General features: G+C 34.5%; 1 protein-coding gene across 1 annotated transcript; it reads left to right on the forward strand.

Annotated features, from left to right (window-relative positions):
- The first annotated feature begins 8,903 nt into the window (after window positions 1-8,903).
- On the forward strand, window positions 8,904-17,174 carry LOC105164415 (Prefoldin chaperone subunit family protein). Its single transcript, XM_011083066.3, has 9 exons — window positions 8,904-9,162; window positions 10,312-10,598; window positions 10,688-10,747; window positions 11,774-11,941; window positions 13,000-13,063; window positions 13,980-14,221; window positions 14,355-14,388; window positions 15,836-15,948; window positions 16,695-17,174. Exons 2-9 carry the CDS (start codon window positions 10,401-10,403, stop codon window positions 16,809-16,811), a joined length of 996 nt encoding a protein of 331 aa, XP_011081368.1. The 5' UTR covers window positions 8,904-9,162; window positions 10,312-10,400; the 3' UTR covers window positions 16,812-17,174.
- Window positions 17,175-18,278: the final 1,104 nt, after the last annotated feature.

The raw sequence follows: 18,278 nt of genomic DNA on the forward strand, positions 1-18,278 counted from the left end.
TTTTATTTTATTGTAGAGTTGACTAATTTGGGGGTTGATTCAACAATTATTGACATTTAATGGTGCTAACTGCTACTTGTAAATTTTTTACAAGGTAATAGAACGGTAGAACCTCATTGTGTAATGTTACATTTTTAATTTGTTTGACTTTCTCTAATAGTTCTTTTACTTTGTATGTTTAATGCTTGACAGGTCGAGGACTCGAGGATAAAAATGTGATATGAGCTGATTGCTTTTTCAGTCTGTAGGCATTACGATTTAGGAGGCCTTAGCTTTATTGTTGTTATTGAAATGATTTTTAAAAATATCTGATAATTTATGGATATGATTGAACTCTTCTTTTTTGGGTATTTATGTAAAGCTTTAAGTATTTGTGTCCATAAGTTAAATTTTAGACTTACATGGATTTATTTTAGTGAATGAAGTTTATTTTGAAAAATTCATTTTTTGAAGCTGACAAAACCTGAACCCAACTGTCGGGTACCCGAACCCGACGGGTACCCAATTATTCGGGTATCCGACTCAGTTGGGTTCGGGTCATTTTTCCCCAACCTGACATGTCGGGTACCCGACCCGAATTATCCGAACCCGAAAAACCCGACCCGACGCCCACCCCTAGATCCTCCTTCTCTATTCTTCACCGGAGAAGGAGGTGTCTTTCCTAAGCTAATATGATGGCTTATGGAAAGCTACCAAACCTTCTATCTATGTCATCCTTCTAACCCCTATAAATGGGGATTTGCCCTTCAACCGAAATACAACAATACAACTCACCTCTCTCAAATTTTCTGGTTCTAAGTGAACAAAGATTGTGTCTCTGTGATCTCTAGATCTTTGTGATCGTTTGGTGAGGTTGTTGACGGTGGAGTAGCCGTGGGTGTGAACAGGTGGAAAACCAAGTCTTCTGTGACTGTGCTTTGTGCGATACCATTCCAGATCTGGTTCTATCTGAGCCTTCTTTTTCTTTTAAATCTATAATTATTGATATTAAGTGTTCTGTATTTTTGTTTATTCTCTTGGTCTGTAATCTAAGGAGTTTCGTACTCCATTATTATACCTGTAATAGTTGATAGGTATTTGTGAGAAAGAGATATCACTGAGGGATTTCCACCCTACAGTGGTATCAGAGCCTTTTCTGATCCGATAGCTTCCGGTGGTGGTACTCTCTGAAAACCCCTCCTCTTTACTTTCCGTTTGATATCTCTGTTCTATATTACTGTTTGATATTATTTATTCTGCTATCATTATTTACCGCAGTTAAACCCCCTAATATCCCTCTTGGCCAGACCCTTGAGGTCGTCGGGTATCTAGACGGGACTTAGGCTGGGAGCCTCAGTTTTCGTTATATTCTGCTTTTCATTACCTACTGATTTGTTGTGATCTCTGAGTTTTTTGTGACATTATCACTAATCTGTGTGATCTCTTAGTACTGATCTGTGTGATCTTCTATAAAACTCTTAATATATATATATATATATTCTGTAATAACTTCATTATTTATCAACTGTTTCTTGGATATTTGTGATCTCTATGAGTAAACTGCTATTCCCTGTCATTTATTGTGATTGAAGTAAACCCTACATACCTGTTGATATGGGGACCAAAAGCCTGCCAGTAGATAAGTTCAATATGTGTTTAAAAATTCTGAGATTAGTTCCTGACTAATCCTGTTTCTCCTAGCTGTTTCTTTTGCAGGTACACGCAGGAGGGTCCCCGGGCTATGATGAAAAGTTCCAAATCCATAGTTAGCTTCGGACAATGTTCCTTATGGTTCATTGGTCCAAGGTGGAGCATGTTGGGATATACGGCCCAATGTCCACAAGCCCACAAAACAAGGCCCAAGAGTCTCACCCACTTGGCAAGACCCACCTCTATCTTACCCGACCCATACCCGGTACCCGACCCACTACTCTATCTATTTAAGTTCTAACCTAACCCTAACAGCATTTGGTCTGTCTCTCCTTTCTTATTGCGCCACTGTTTTTCTCCCCCCCTCCCCCTTTTCTTCTCTTCTATTCCCTCCATGGATTTGCTGAGATCCTCCTTCTCTATTCTTCAGCGGAGAAGAATAGAGAAGGAGGTGGCTTTCCTAAGCCAATATGATAGCTTATGGAAAGCCACCAAACCTTCTATCTATGTCATCCCTTTGACCCCTATAAATGGGGATTTGCCTTTCAACCGAAATACAACAATATACAACTCACCCTCTCTCAAATTTTCTAGTTCTAAGTGAACAAAGAGTGTCTCTCTGTGATCATTTGGTGAGGTTGTTGACGGTGGAGTAGCTGTGGGTGTGAACAAGTGGAAAACCAAGTCTTCTGTGACTGTGCTTTGTGCGATACCATTCCAGATTTGGTTCTATCTGAGCCGTCCTTTTCTTTTAAATCTATAATTTTTTATATTAAGTGTTTTGTATTTTTGTTTATTCTCTTGGTCTGTAATCTAAGGAGTTTCATACTCCATTATTATACCTGTAATAGTTGATAGGTATTTGTGAGAAAGAGATATTGTTGAGGGATTTCCACCCTACATTATATATATTATATTATATTATATTTATATATTAATATATTACTATATAATTTATATATATAATTATAGAATATAGAAATAGATAGATAGAATTGACTGGAGAGAGAAACGGAGAAACTGAGAAAGAAAAGAAAAGAAAGAACGGCCGACAACGAGCAAAAGAAAGAAAAGAGAAGGACGCAGGCGCAGGTGCAGCAGAAGAAAGCCGACGGGCGACCTCCTCTCCCTACCAGTCTTCTCCATCAGGTAGGTTTTGCTCTCTTACAAAGAAAAAGAATTTCAAAAAATTTAACTTACAATTTTTCCTTTGAAGGTGTTTGATAAAATGCCTAAGTGAAAAAATATGTGGATTTTTGTCTAAGTTGAAGGTGTTTGCCTGTTTGCTGAGGATTAACAACACATTGGGCTTATCTGTCATAAAATTGAAAAAAAATATCACAATTATTTATATAAAATATTTAGAAAAAATGGTTTGTTGGTTTTTAAACAGAAAAAATCAAACTTGGTCAGTTTTTTTAACCAAACCGAATCGATCCATTTCTGTTCGATTTTCGATTTTCAAAAATCCCGAACTAAATTTTTGATTAACCGAAAAATTTTCTGTAAAAAATAAAATAGCAAATTACCTGTAGTTTAGAAATTGAAGCAAATTACCCCCTAACTAAACCATTGAGAAGGGGCAATTTGCTTCATTTTTTAAAATACAGGGGTAATATATTAATTCTTTTTTTTTACAGGGGGTATTTGCTCATTTACATAATACAGAAGTAAATTGCATTCAACCTTAAATTTTTTATTTGTTAGTATAACAATAAATTCAAACAATTTCACATTTTTTAACTCTAACTTTAAACTATATATTTTCCAAATATTGACAAATCTCAAAATTTTTCTTAATATAAATTTATTAAAAATTGGTTCAATCAAAATTCATGAATCAAAATGTAATCTAAAAAAATTAAAAAATAAATACTTCCTCAAATAAGGAATATTTTAGTCTGGGTTATTTATTTTTTTTAATAAAAAAATATTAATATAATTTTTTATAATACATTAATATTAATATGTCGAGTCGTGATTTGACTAAAAAAATAATTTTTTAATAAAATACCCAAGTCGTGATTACAAATCACGACTTGAAGTCACTCCAGTCATTTTTTATTTTTTTTTAAATTTCATGTAATTTATTTTTATTATAAATTAATTATATAAAATTAATATTTAACAATATATTAAAGTTTAAAAAATAATAATATTAAAATTATATTAATTTAAATAATTACAATTAAGTGTAAAGTAATCATGTATATTTTTTTGTACAATTGTAAAAAATATAATGAAGTATACAATTATTATTGACAACCCGATACCGGCACATCTGATTGTGTAGAAGAATTTCTTTGTTGGGCTTGTTGCCTTGCACGCGTTTGCGCCCAATCCATCTTGTTGTGAATACGTGATATTTGATTTCGACCAGGGCGCGAAAATATGCGAATAGTAGTATCGTGGACTAACTCAAATCCCGGTACATCCCAATAATCTTTGGAATGTAGAAGTTCAAATGACTTGGAATATGTATTCTTATAAGCCATTATATCGTAATAATCCTTCACCATTGATGCAATATTAATCATATATGCAACGCATACCTTTTGAGCGTGACTGCAAAGAATATCAAATTGAGTCAATTTGCCGCAAGAACATTCTCGATTCGCAATTTTGTCAACATGGGTATTGAGTCCATGTCCACTGTGACGTCTTGTAACAACCAAAGAGGACTGTTGGAACTGATGGTATTTGGTAACGGTATGCTCAACAAAATTTTAGGCCGATGTGTGAACATTTTATGTGCAAAGTCCGTCCACAGTTGGTTGTTGGCCAACATTACAGTACTTTTTGCTAACCTCTCAAGGAAATACTGGACAGTTCGCTGAAACGTTATCTCAGCAATTGCTATTAACGGTAGGTTGCTATGCATTCCGACATATTTATCGTCAGAATTCCGCATCGCCATCCACCATCATGAGATGATGTCCATTTTTCCTTGGTGATCTTGTCTAAATACTGAAACACGGATAGTTTTTGGCTCTTTATCTCTTTCATAATTCGATTGAATTTTCTGATCTGATATTTAGCCAGCTCCCCAACAAAGATCCTTCAACACAACATTTTTGTGTTGACTGTTGAAATTGAAACACACATGCCTCAAGCAATACCGGTGCATGCTGTTAGGTGGTACGAAATCTGAAGTTTCACATACAACTTTAATGATACCAGGATGACAATCAGAAATAAGGCAGATACCGAGTCGCCCCCGTATAATATGTCTGCTCAACTGTATAAGAAACCACTTCCAAGATGAATATGATTCTTCATCGATAATTGCAAAAGCAAGAGGGAGTACCTGTTGATTTTCATCCATGGCAGCAGCAATCAAAATTTTGTGCTTGTACTTTGTGTATAAATGGGTCCCATCTACACTGATGAGTTTGCGACAGTGTTGGAACCCTACAATACACGGCTTGAACGCCAAGAAGACGTATCCTATCACATATGCACCAGTTGATGGGTGGCGGGCTTTGTGTTGCTATTCAACAATCGTTCTTGGATTATATTTTTGGAGAGCTCCCATGTATCTGGGTAGCTTTTGAACCAAGCTCTCTCATGTGCCGTAAACAATTTCACGTGCCATTTTAAACTGTACCATGCTTTTTGGTATAGTATATCGTATCCTATATGGTGTTTCACAGTTTGGATGACATACTTTATTCCGTACGCGGAGTTGCATTTCACTTGTCCTAAAAGTAAAGAAGCAACATAAATCCTATCTAAATTACCATGTTCGAGTGATATTTGATTCAATATACATGTATGGTTCCCCCCATATTTTGTTATTATCCACCTTTCAATTTTTGGTTTCGAAATCCCTCGCAGCTCCAATCTACACCATATATCTGAAAAAAATAAATATGAATCAGTCGATTAATTTTATATGCTTATACTTATACATATATATATACACCTGGGCTGCTATGCTTACAGTACACTTTCTACTTGACCTTCGAACTCACAGCTACCCAATACTTGCGATGTGCATATGGTATCGAGTGATTTTTAACCGCCTCGATTAAAGCTTCTTTATTTTTGAAAAGCATTCACACATCAAGTCTGCCTTCGTTCTTTTCATAAAATCTTGCATACTTCATGTTTGATACATCAATGGAATCCACGGGTACCTACGGGAATGTTTGTTCGAAAAATGGTATAGAGCGGTAAAATATTTGCTGAGTAGTTCGATGTGGCATAACTAGTTTAGAGGACGATGATGTACCTTGTGCAAAATTTTCAGCCACGGCATTTATGTCAACATTGTGTGGTCCATCCTTCATGGAATTGGATAATCCACTTCATCCGGTTCAGAAGCAGCCTCTGAATCATTTGCAAAAATGTCCGCAAAAGGGTCTTCTGGCTCAGCTCGTTTTGTGCAAAATTTCCGATAGGGTCTTCTGCCTCAACATCATTTGGTATAAAATTGGAGGTGGAGGGAGTATGTGAGTGGGTGGGCTCTGTATAATTAAGTTCAATATTTTCGAGCCCTTGCGTAACAGAAACCATATTGGGAGTATAACACTCAGTATCATAATTCGATGTGCCTATGCCAAAATTGGTGTTAAAAGTACCTACACCAAAATTAGTGCTATACGTACCTGTCAAATTTTTGAAGCTGGAACATGAAGGGAATCCTTGGCTTGATAACAACGTCATGTATTCCCCCCATTGTTGACTCATCTGTGAGTTATCCTCTCCCCACTGTTGAGTCATATTTTGGTCGAAAGCTCCCCAATCTCGGTCCATTTGTGGATTATCTTCGTGGTCGATTTGTACAGATTCAACGTAAACTTCCATGAGTGGGAATCCACCTGCAAGATCGGTGGAAAATGACAACATATCGTCATCTTTAATTTATATAAATGTTTCCTTTATTCGACCGAGGTATTGGCACGAATATTTTGCAGATACTTTCAACGAATATTGGGAGCTATCAACACCATTTTTTTTATAGATCTTTGATAGAAATTGATTGTAGGTGTATGAACGAGGGATCCTCATTGCCTCAATGGGCGTCTGATATAACAGACCATCCATCGCTCGATAATTCACCACCAAAATACACAAAAATTTCAATGCGAGAAGATGAAGTAGACAGAATTAGCAAGTAACAAAAAAAAATTTCGTACTGTATTTGAAATGGCAAGGACGTGAATGAATTGCTGCTGCTTTAGCTATTTGAAGCAAGTCGTGGATGACATATTTGTATTATTCGTACAAATTTGAGCATGGTTACGGATTACTCCACTTTGCCCTGAACTTGGTGCGGAAAGACTATTTATGGGCCAAGTCCAAATGAACTACAATCGCTGGCTCCTAGTAGCACCATATGGTACTATTTGAAATTATCAGCACACATTCACCCGAACAGTACGGGGAACTATCCTGGTAATAAGAGAAATACTAGATGAGATGCAGGTGGGTCATGTAACTTATTTTTAATATTATACGTATATTTATACTGTGAATTAAATACATATTAATTTATATTTTTTTATTTATTACAGTTCATTTGGCAGCCATATGACATGAACTCGAATGTCATTATGCTTACGCCGCTGATTTGAATCCCTAGTTGTGGAGGTCATCATATTCATTGATAACGCAATAGTTGAAATGCATCGTATTGAACGGGTTCTTCGCCAATTCAGGATAAGGCAAAATATTTCAAAAGCGACGGATACCTGAGATATGAGCCTCCATCAGATCTCCAATAAAAATCACATGGGCACAGATTGGCACCTGCAATACATACAATATATCACTAGATAGCAAAGACGATATGACACAGTTGTACAGAGGCCACCCATTTCCAATAGAAGAGAAACAGAACAAGGTTATTGGGAATGGTAATACAACATAACAAGAAATTTCGTGTCGTCATCTACTGATAGACGTGTGGAAAGCGGGTACCAACCTGGAGAAACACCTATGTTGCAAGTTATGGTATGTTCTTATATAATATCAAATATTTTATTTTAGATATTTTTTTTACAACACAAGGCTCATTATTTTTCTACAATCTTCAGGCAGATGAGGTGAATGCCCTTGAAATTTTGTGTCGATCTAGACCACTAAATATTGAAGGATATAATCAATTGGTGGATAGATTTGAACACGGGTTACATATTATCAAGGAAGCCATAACCCAACAGCTACAACAAATTGTTTCTTCATCTGATGATGCTCCCAGAACATCCCACAGGCAAAGAAGAAGTTTTAGCCTAATGTCTATTGGTTCAGTTGAACGTCATGATATTGGGGTGGATATAGTTGATCCTTCTATAATTTATACACCTTAAGATTATTACGTGCCTCAACCACCTCAAGATTATTACATGCCTTAACCGCCTCAAGATGATTGGTTTCAATCGATTCCATATATGCCAAACCAAACACAAGATTATTCTTCACAAGTATATCTTGAACTTGGTCTTGGTATTAATCAACCATATGCACAAGGATACAATATTTCACCAATTTTATTTCCATCGTGTAGTGCATATCATGACAATGTGGAGTTTAGTTTTGCAACAACATCTAGTCGGTTAGGTGGTGATGAAAATGAGGCGCAAAATGTGAGCGAAGAAATAAGAAGACATCGGCGTCAACGCCATGACGCAATTGTGGAACGGGTGGACATTTTTTACTTTTGAAATTGTATACTTCATTGTATTTTTTATAATTGTATAAAAAATATACACTATTACATTTGTACATTTAATTGTAATTTTTTAAATTAATACAATTTTAATATTATGATTTTTTGAACTTTAATATGTTATTAATAATTAATTTTTATATAATTAGTTTATAAATAAAATTAACTAAATGAAACTAAAGAAAATAAAAAAAAGGCCAAGTCGTGATTTAAAATCACGATTTGAAAATCACGACACCAAATCGTGATTTCAAATCGCGACTTACAAATCACGACACCAAACCGCGATGACTTGGCCATTTTCTAAAAAAAAATATTATTTTTTAGTCGAGTCAAATGGCGACTCAACATATTAATATTAGTATATTATAATAAATTATATTAATATAATTTTTTTTGGGTAATAAATAAATAATTAACCCATTTTAGTCTCAACTCTCGAGTAATACATGTAAGTCGGTCTTTTCAATTTGCTCCTGGTTTTCGGTTATAATTACGTTTATGCCATTTAATGTAATCCTGGAGTATGAGAATTTAGAAGTCAAGTTTCAATTCACTTGAGATGTAAAATTGTGTGTATGAATGTATATAAAGTGATGAAACCAGAAAAAAAGGGTATAGGGACACGACGACAGACAGAGCTCTCTCGAATTTTATACATTTCTCTCTCTCTCTCTCTCTATTTTCTCGCTCTAATTTTCGATCGAGAACAGCAAGTGACAAGTTCAATCCTTTCTTTCCTGTAATCTAGGGTTCCCCATTTCACTCTCCTCGGATACAGCACACAAATCTGTGTGGACTTTTATTATTATTTTTTTACTTTTTGCGCGAGTTTGATTCGTTCTGTTCTCTGATCCGCGGTGAGTTCGAGTTTCTTAATCCTCTTAAATTTTGAATTTTGAGGTTTTCGCTTTTGGATGGAATTTGGCCTGATTTGGGGATTGGGGTTTGCGTGCTTTTGTTTGGGGATTTTATTATTTGTTCTAGTTATTTATTAATATATGATAAATAGTAGCCAGTGTGTTTAATAGTATCTATCAATTATAAACTATTTTTTCTTAATCATTCATCTTGAAGCATAAACTTTCAGATTTACTAATGGATCCCATTAGCAAGTCTAAACTATGCATGAGCTATGATAATGTCAAAGTTAGCTATACTCGACTGGTTGAAAATCCACTAAATTTATTTATATTAACAATCGACTAAATGAAATTTGATATTTAATCTCGATTGACTTATTACTGATTTATCGCAGGTCAAATAAATTTTTTCTAGTCAAAATAATCTTATAACTGTTAAGATATATCTCGTCACGTCTATCAATGTGAGAAGATGTATAAGGGTAATTTGACCATAAAAAGATTTATTTAACCTGCAAAAAATCAGTAATAAGTCAATCAATGATAAATATGAATTTTATTTATTTTTTTGTTAATATCAGCAAATTCAGTGAATTTTGATCAACAGAATGACTTATTTATTATACGAAAGCAAACTTCAAGGGTATTAAATGTAATTTTTCAGATCAAAGGGGATCTATGTGCAATTATACCGAACCTCATGGAAGGAAAGTGTATTATCCCTAATTAAAAAAATTCCTAATAGTTAAAAGCAATATAAAATGCTCTTCTATCATAAATTACAACTATTCTGTGTAGCATATTTATTTAAACTATAATTAATGTAATTTACTTTTTTAAAAATATATATTATAATAAAATTAACAAATAACATGAAAAGGATAGAAGTGAGTAGTTATTAAGAGAAAAGTGGGGGAAGAAAAAGAAACATGAAAGTTCAGAGAGGGAGAATTGAAAGTTGAGAATAGGGAAAACAAACTGCTAAAATAATTTAAAAAATAAAAAAAATGACAGATCATAAAAATTTAGACACGAAAAAGGTGCTCTCCAATTATAATTAGGTATAGATACCAAATACTCTTTAATATATTTTTTTCCCAATAAAAGCTAAAGAAGGATTTTTCAAGCTGTAGTAACCCTTTGCAGGACCCGTTGACAAAGCACTAGAAAGAAATCCTCCACCTAAACCCCAGAGTTCGAAGGCTGCATATGGTGCATTGAGGCTGAAAGAATCCATGGAGACGATGGGCACAGTGACGCCAATATCCTCCGTGTTCCCGGCTGAGGAAGCCCAGAAAGCTTCAAGGCGTGTGCAGGACACAATAGCTGAGCGCCAACAGCAACTCGATCAGCTCAAGGGTTTTATTGATGACAATATTAGCGTTATAAACCTCGTCCAGAAACTCCCTGATGAAACACACCACAATATCATGGTCAATATTGCATTTTGTTCTTGTCTTTGTATTAACTTATCCGCGTATGTATGTAAGTAATGGTGATTTTTTTTGCTATGGGTTGATAGGTTCCTTTTGGAAAGGCGGCGTTTTTTCCAGGTCGGTTGATTCACACCAATGAGTTTATGGTACCCCCTTTGGCTATATCCGCTAATTTCTTAATTTTTTATCATTCTTGTTATTGTTAATTTTATTTTTCCTTGACTTTATTTTCTCTATGGTGCATTTCTGTTACGTTTGATGGTCTTTTATGCAACTTTAATAGAGTATTCAGTGGTGGTTTTTACATGTGGATAATGCTGCTGTTTTCCTTTGTCCCAAATTTAAGTAGGTAAGCTATTAGGATTAACAGTTACTCTCATGGTGCTGTTAACTTTTGCTTATAATAGAAATATAGCTTTTCTTTGTTTAATTAGGGAGATGAAGAACTTATTAATATGATTGAGTGGATCTATTCCATTTCAAGATGTCTGTAAATAACTCCACTGTAGGGTGTTACCTATGTATGTGATCGAATTGAGATTTCGAGGAATGGTTTTACCTGAAATCTTTTCAAATGTTGAAACTTGAAATACCTCACTTAATTGTGGATCAAGAGAGCATATAATTGCTCTATGTTTGTTGTCACTAAATGACAAATGCCGTTTTAAAAAACTGAAGGTCAAGTGTCTCTCCGGTTACCTGATGATATGATTTGAGAAAGAGTAACCCAAATTTGTGCATTCTTTCTCTGTTCTGCAAGATTGATTTCTGATAATTTTTTAAATTATTAATCTTTTGTAAATTAATGTAGGTTTTCGTCCTTAACTATATAGTTTATGTTGTCTTTGAACTCTGTGTGTATGTCTGGTGTTGCCATACAGTAGTCTAATATGATTATCTGTTTTTGTTATTAAGACTTGGGCCATTGTTCAATGTTGTGGAGATGAACTTTGATGAGGTCATTTTATTTAAACCATTGTGGGTGCTTTGTAAACATGTTATAGTCTTTTGTCCTTGGCCAATGAATGCCAGTTAATCAAACACTTTGATTGGAGCACCAGGAAGTCTTCATAATAAAAATAATTGAGATACTCCTCATGCATATTTGAGTTGATGGTTTTTGATCAAGTATTTTCGTAGTTTGGTTTTCAGATATCCAAGCGTAACTGCAGGTCCTTTTAGGGGAAGGGTACTATGCTGAAAGAACTGCCAAGCAAACAGTTGATATTTTGAAAAGAAGAGGCAAGGCTCTGGAGACCCAAGTTGAATCTCTGAAGGCTATTATGCAGGACTTGGAGGCTGAGGCATCATTCTTTGATGCTACAGCTCAAGAGTCAGCGGTAAGCTTCTTGATTTGTAAGAGATCATTTCCCTTTTGTGTGAACTTGCACCGTTATAATTAGGATTTCTTAGTATGATTACGTGTTTTTCAGCTTGAAAATAATAGAAGTGAAAAACCAAGATGAATGGGTACTGATCATTTTCAAGTTAAGGCACATCTATCTGATAGTAAGCTTTAACTGGAGGCAACAAACCAAATGATGCTTTCATTTCTTGGGTTTTACCAATTGTATTCTTTTTGTTCATCACAATTCAAATATCTAACAGTTTGTTCTAGATTCTCTGTATTTTTCCTTGTTTTCTTAGTAGCTTGAAGACTTCCACTTGCTGTTACACTTTGTGTATAGCAAGGGCTATGTGATGCTTTGAGGTTCATTCTTTGGTGACACAATGATCTAGGTATGGGCTTTGTAGAAAACATGAACATTCGCTAGATGAAGATAGAGCTGAGAGCTGAAATGCATGAAATCTCCACCAGCCAACGTTGACATGCCATTGATGTTCATATTTTTGTCATGTTATGGATCGTTGATGCATCAAGTCATTTGATGTGCATAGTTGTGAAATAAACATCTAGTGAGTTGATATATTTTTCATTAGATAAAACATGGCCCCTGGGGCAAATTGTCTTTAGCTAGGGATTTTTTGGAGCTGGTCCTGCTGCATCAATGTGTTAGTACAATCAGACAAAGCCTTATGAACCTAACTTGTTTTCTTCGATTAAGAATTTCGTTGACACTTTATTTTCCTTTGAATATTTCCTCTATTGGTGTCCAGATATGTCTCTGAATTATACAATTTTTATTATATTATGGTTTAACTTGTAGATGCTAAGGGGAAAAATATTTAATAAATGGAGTGTACTTGTTAGTCAGGGACTCAGGTACTAAAGCAATTATGCACATTGCTAAACTTCCAGGCAGAGTCATTTGTTCATATATGGATTGGTGTTCCTGCTATCAATAGTCACGTAAAATCTGCTGTTTTTGCGAATTCTATTATTGTTATTATCCTTCATGTATCTTAGATACTTATACTTTTGATTGATGTTTGACAGGATGGTCTTGTAGAGATCAGGGAAGATTATGTTGAGGAAGCTTCCTCCAGGGCAGAAACAGCAGGCTAGTTTCTATTTAGTTTCTGGCGTTGCTTCATAGTGAATCTGTCAAGTTTGGTGATTAAAAAATAATTAATAAAATACATTTTTTGGAAAGAAATAGGAAGTACAACTGGTGTGTTCTTCCTGATCCTATCAAGAATGAGTTTGATATTTAGTTAATTTTATCATCTGTGAACAAGCAGAAAAGACAAAGACAGCTATCTGTTTTAAGAGTAAAACCTTAAATCTTTTTGATCCGATAGAGTTGTTAAATAGTAACTTAACGAGTAGTTAGTTTGTATTTTAATCATCATTGCAAAAGGTGAAGCAGATGTTAATAAATTGATGCACTTGTTCATCATTTTACTCTAATAACTCCATACTTAAGTAAGTGTGTGAATGCATAACGTTTCCAAAAAGTTGTGTTGTGGAGCTTGTTCATTGAACATGTTATTAGCTTTCAATGACTGAGGACTCAATGCTTTGACAGTTTTACTGATATAGTGTGTAATTTGTCCCAAACATAAAATATAATGGGTGGTAATGGAAACATGTTTCGCTTGTACTTTTTTAAATATGTCTGATTTCTGACATAAAATGATTCTATCCTTCTGCTTCTTACTTTGAAATTAGTAGGAAGAAAAACTGAAAAGGAATCGTTTTTGGAAAAAGCGGATTTGATGGTTGCAAAACACAATGGAGACATTGAGTTCTACATGGAAGTCTATTTGTCCATTTAATTCACATGTAATGCTTGCTGAAAAGGGAAACTAGATGGAAGGGGACATATGAGTTCATATTATGCTGCTCATGTTTGTGGTATAGAATCATCATTACTGTGTTTGCTCTAGGCTGGTAATTTAGGTTTGGGTTTGGCTGCATTTGATATTGTGTTTGAGATGATAATTCCTGACTGATTATTTCTTAAAAAACTGCAGGATACGGGAAACCTGATCCCACTTTTTCCCTTGAGAAGGATGCTAGAAAATTTTCTGTTGAAGATGAAGAATACAATCGTATATTTTCACGAATTGATGAGCTTGAAAAAGAAGAAGAAGAAGCTGAAAAAGGCAATGAATCCGACGAGGATGAGCGGATACAAAATGAGCCAGATAGTAATATCAGTGAAATGTCTACTCACCAAGAAGTTAGAAGTTCACCTGTACAAGTGGTTGATGTGGTATGGTTTTACTAAGCACTTTCCTTGCAATTTCTGTAGTTCACGCATGAGTTGTCTATGAACTTGCTTTGCTGAATCACTGGTGTTGGATTGTACAATTATAGTTAATATTTTTGTGTCCTCTATGATCCAGGCTAAAGCTCCAGAGGCACCAGCAGTATCTAAAGGTGGTACTGTCATTTGCTTTAATTCTGCTACATTTTATATCCTTGGTGCTGTGGTAATACCATGTTTTAATGTGCCTTATAAAATTGCGTTCCATGTGGTCTGCATTTTTGTTCTAGTGCCTTTTTGATTTTGAGATGCAGGTTTTTTCGTCAACTTGATTTTATTGTTATAGCATCATTATTTGATATTTTATATGAAAATCATTTTCTTTAAAAAATCATAATGGTATAGACAGTGTGGTTCCAAGAGCTGCATGTAAAATCAAATCGACATATGTTGAATATATTACTTCAGTGATTCACAACTGCTAAATTAGTAAGATGACAAATTATGCTTTCTAATTCACAATTGATTTTAACATGAGCTAAACAGAGCTGGAGGTAATATGAAGCTCCATTTGGTTCTGTTTCAAGGAGTTTTGGAAAATGAATTTGGGAATGTGAAGTATGGTTGATTTTACTCTTGGGAGAGGCATTTTCTACTGTAGATATGTTTTAATTTAAGCTTTTCTCATATTGGTGGTGCCACACAATCTTTTATGCTATTATGCTAGGGTTTAAAAGGGCAGTTTCGGCAATTTAATACAAAAATCTTGATGTAACCTAATGGAAGCTAATAGAATCAGTCCATTGTTTGATGCACATTAGTTTAAAGGCACTACCTTCAAGATACTGTTCGATTCTGTCTCGACGTTGTCATCGATATCATTATCTCTCCATTTTCTCTTCGTAAACTGTGTATAGTAAAAACTCTATAATTAATAACGTTGGGACCCACGTAATTTTATTAGTTTAAAGCGGTATTAATTAATTGATAAATTAATAATGTATTAATTTAAAGAGATTTTTTCCGATTCAATGAACCTACATTATTCTTCATGAATAAAACATATACATTGTATTGAATAATTGAATGATGTTCGTATATTAATACATCTCTCTGAAAGAAAAACAATAGAATCATATTTTACTAAATTGTACTTGTTATATTTGTAATTTTATAGGAGTATTGATTTGTAATATTGAAGGGACCATAAATTTATATAAAGGTCTTCCGGAAAATTATTATCTTATTAGTTTATTCAAAATTATTAATTTAGACCTTGTGCCCATGTCGGAGCCAAGAAAAATTACTATTTTATAGAAGCTATTAATTTTTATCGAATATTAATTTATAGAGGTTCTACTGAATTTGAAATATGATTATCACTTCGTCAAGTTTGAAAAACAAGAGAGGAACCAAGGTTGGATTTTGTTTGTCATTTTTAGTTTCTCTTATTAGTATATATGGAAGAATTTCTTTCCTCTTTATTAAAAAAGGGAAGGTGCACTGCATAGATATCGTCCTGGTTTAGCTTTATGCAAGTAATTTCGCATATTGACTGCCCATGTGGATTTCTTGATTTTTTTCATGACTCTTCTGACCCCAAAGTATCACCCCATCTAGATGGATCTTTGCATTGCGATTATCCACCACTAAACAGGAGTACAATGAGCAAGGCTCTGGAGCTACCTGAAGAAAAGAAGAAAGTTCAAGCTCCTCCTTCAACCAGTAACATGGTATATTCTGCCTCTTAAACTTGTGGTTTTGTGCTGTTTATTTTACATACTTGGCAAGCCAATTTCTATTTAAATGGCACATTCCTGATCTTAGTGTTGAATGGCATGGACCAGTGCAATTGTTCTTTCTAAGAATTTTAAGTTCCCATTGAAGCCGTGAATTCAACTTTCAATATGCCTTCTATAAGTTGAAGATGGAAAAGAGGTCTTGGGATGGCCAAAGGTCTTGCTGTGGGAGACCTTTACCCCTGACCTGACAATGTTTTGTAAAGAACCTGTGGTTATAGAATAGGTTATACCACCTCTACATATGCCAACAATGGTGTGACAACTAGATTTACATCAAAATCCGACATTCGTAGCTAAGTTACTGAATATATAGGTAGTAGAGAGACTAGTTCAGATCGATAGACAAAGCAAACTTTTGATGACACCAAATATTATTTCTTCAGTTATAATAAATTGGGATAATTACAATGCTCTCCGTCAAGGTTTTGTCAAATTAGGTGGACTCCCTGTAGTACAAGAGATAGGATGTTACACATCTAATTCATGTGCCTATTCTCTTCCATACCAGGCCTTGATGCCAAAGGCATATCGTCATTAAATCAATTACTGATATCAAGCAATATTTACATCTTCTTTAGTCTTTTAGTTGATTCACTGATAAAGCAACTTAGTTTAAGATGGATGTTTGCGCTCTATCATATTATTATTATCATTTTTTTTTCCCCTTATGGGAACAGGCTTTTACTGGTTCGATCGTGGAGCATGCTCATAATATTGGAATGAATATGCTGGAGCAGCAGACTGGTGCTCGTAGCTCAAAACCTGTTTCAAGGTTTAAGATGCAGAGGAAGTAGCCATAGATTTCATGTCTTGAAATTAGCCAGGATTTTGACAATCATTTTTCTTGACGCCCTCACCTGTCTACAAATTTGGGGTTCCAATTAGTCACTAGGCGTATACTTTCAACATTTGCATGTGATGGGATCAATAGCCCAAAAAAGCAGTGTTTTCCACTTCATCATGCATCTTTGACAATATTTTTGATGTAGTGACTGCATATGATTTTAGAATTTCTTGATACTAGAATGAGTGCTGGATGAGTTAACACTGCATTGCATATCATCTGCTACGTTTTTAGGATGAAAACAACTATGTTTCTTCTTTTCTTTTCGATAATTTGATGAAACCAACTACGCTGGTGGCGATCTTTCTGGCAATACTTTGGGTCTACAAAAATTTGATGAATGTGATAACTCAATGAAAGTGTGGAAATAGTGTAGAAAGTGACTGTTATATTCTTTCGCAGCTGAAGATCCTCATTTGTCATTGTGTATTACAACTTTGACTTCTCATTATTGTTAATTACTTGGAAATTCCTTTCTTTTGGAAGACCTTCAGATCACATGCTACGAACCAAACTACTGGAAACATTCTTGTTAGTTAATGTCATTTGGAACAAATGGAAAGGGGAGAATTTGGCCTGGCCTTTGTTGCTGCATCTGTTATTGCAACTAAATCAGAAAATGCATGTAAAGAGATATAATAAGTAAAGCAGTGAAGTATTCTATTCTATTTTCTACTTGATGGTTCTTGATGTACTTCGATATTTATTATAATTGTGTTTTTTAAAATTAGTAGACTCATTTACGATAAAAGTCGTGCTATTAAGAGAAAATCGTGAGTTCCAAGAGAGAAGTTGTTGTCTATCATGAGATGATAGCGATTTCTTAGGCGTTTTGATGTGTTGTGCTCCCCGGAGTTTGTGGCCACTATGGGTTTCGAATACGATCTATGTTGATCGACTGGAGAAACATATTTGAAATATTAAGCATAGATGTCTTATTTAGTATGTGAATTGATGATCATTCCATGCTCTAAACTAAGATTGAGAAATGGCTGATGGAACAATAGTATCTGTATGGCATTCGGTAGCCTTAAGGTTAATGTTATTTTTATCTATTCACTAGTGTCATGAACTGTTGCTAGACAGCCACCCATGCAACGGGTGCTCTAGCGCAAAATATTTGCCAATTAAATTGTGTTTTGACACAAGTCTAAGTTTAATTGAGGGTGAACTTACAGAGTCACGCAAAACACCACACAAGGAAGTAGTAGAATTAATTTTAGAAGGAATGAATTGATTTAAAGAGTTTAAATTAATTCGAGAGATTAAATAATATGATTATTTAAATGGGATAACTCATGTGATGGGAAGCTCAAGATTTAATTAGTGAGATTAATTAAATTTGGGTTAGGTTTAATTGATTTGATAAGATCAATTTTAATCTAACCGGATGAATAATTAATAAGATCAATTAATT

The sequence above is a fragment of the Sesamum indicum genome, linkage group LG6, assembly GCF_026168435.1.
Source record: "Sesamum indicum cultivar Baizhima isolate 11 linkage group LG6, ASM2616843v1, whole genome shotgun sequence".
Taxonomy (NCBI): domain Eukaryota; kingdom Viridiplantae; phylum Streptophyta; class Magnoliopsida; order Lamiales; family Pedaliaceae; genus Sesamum; species Sesamum indicum.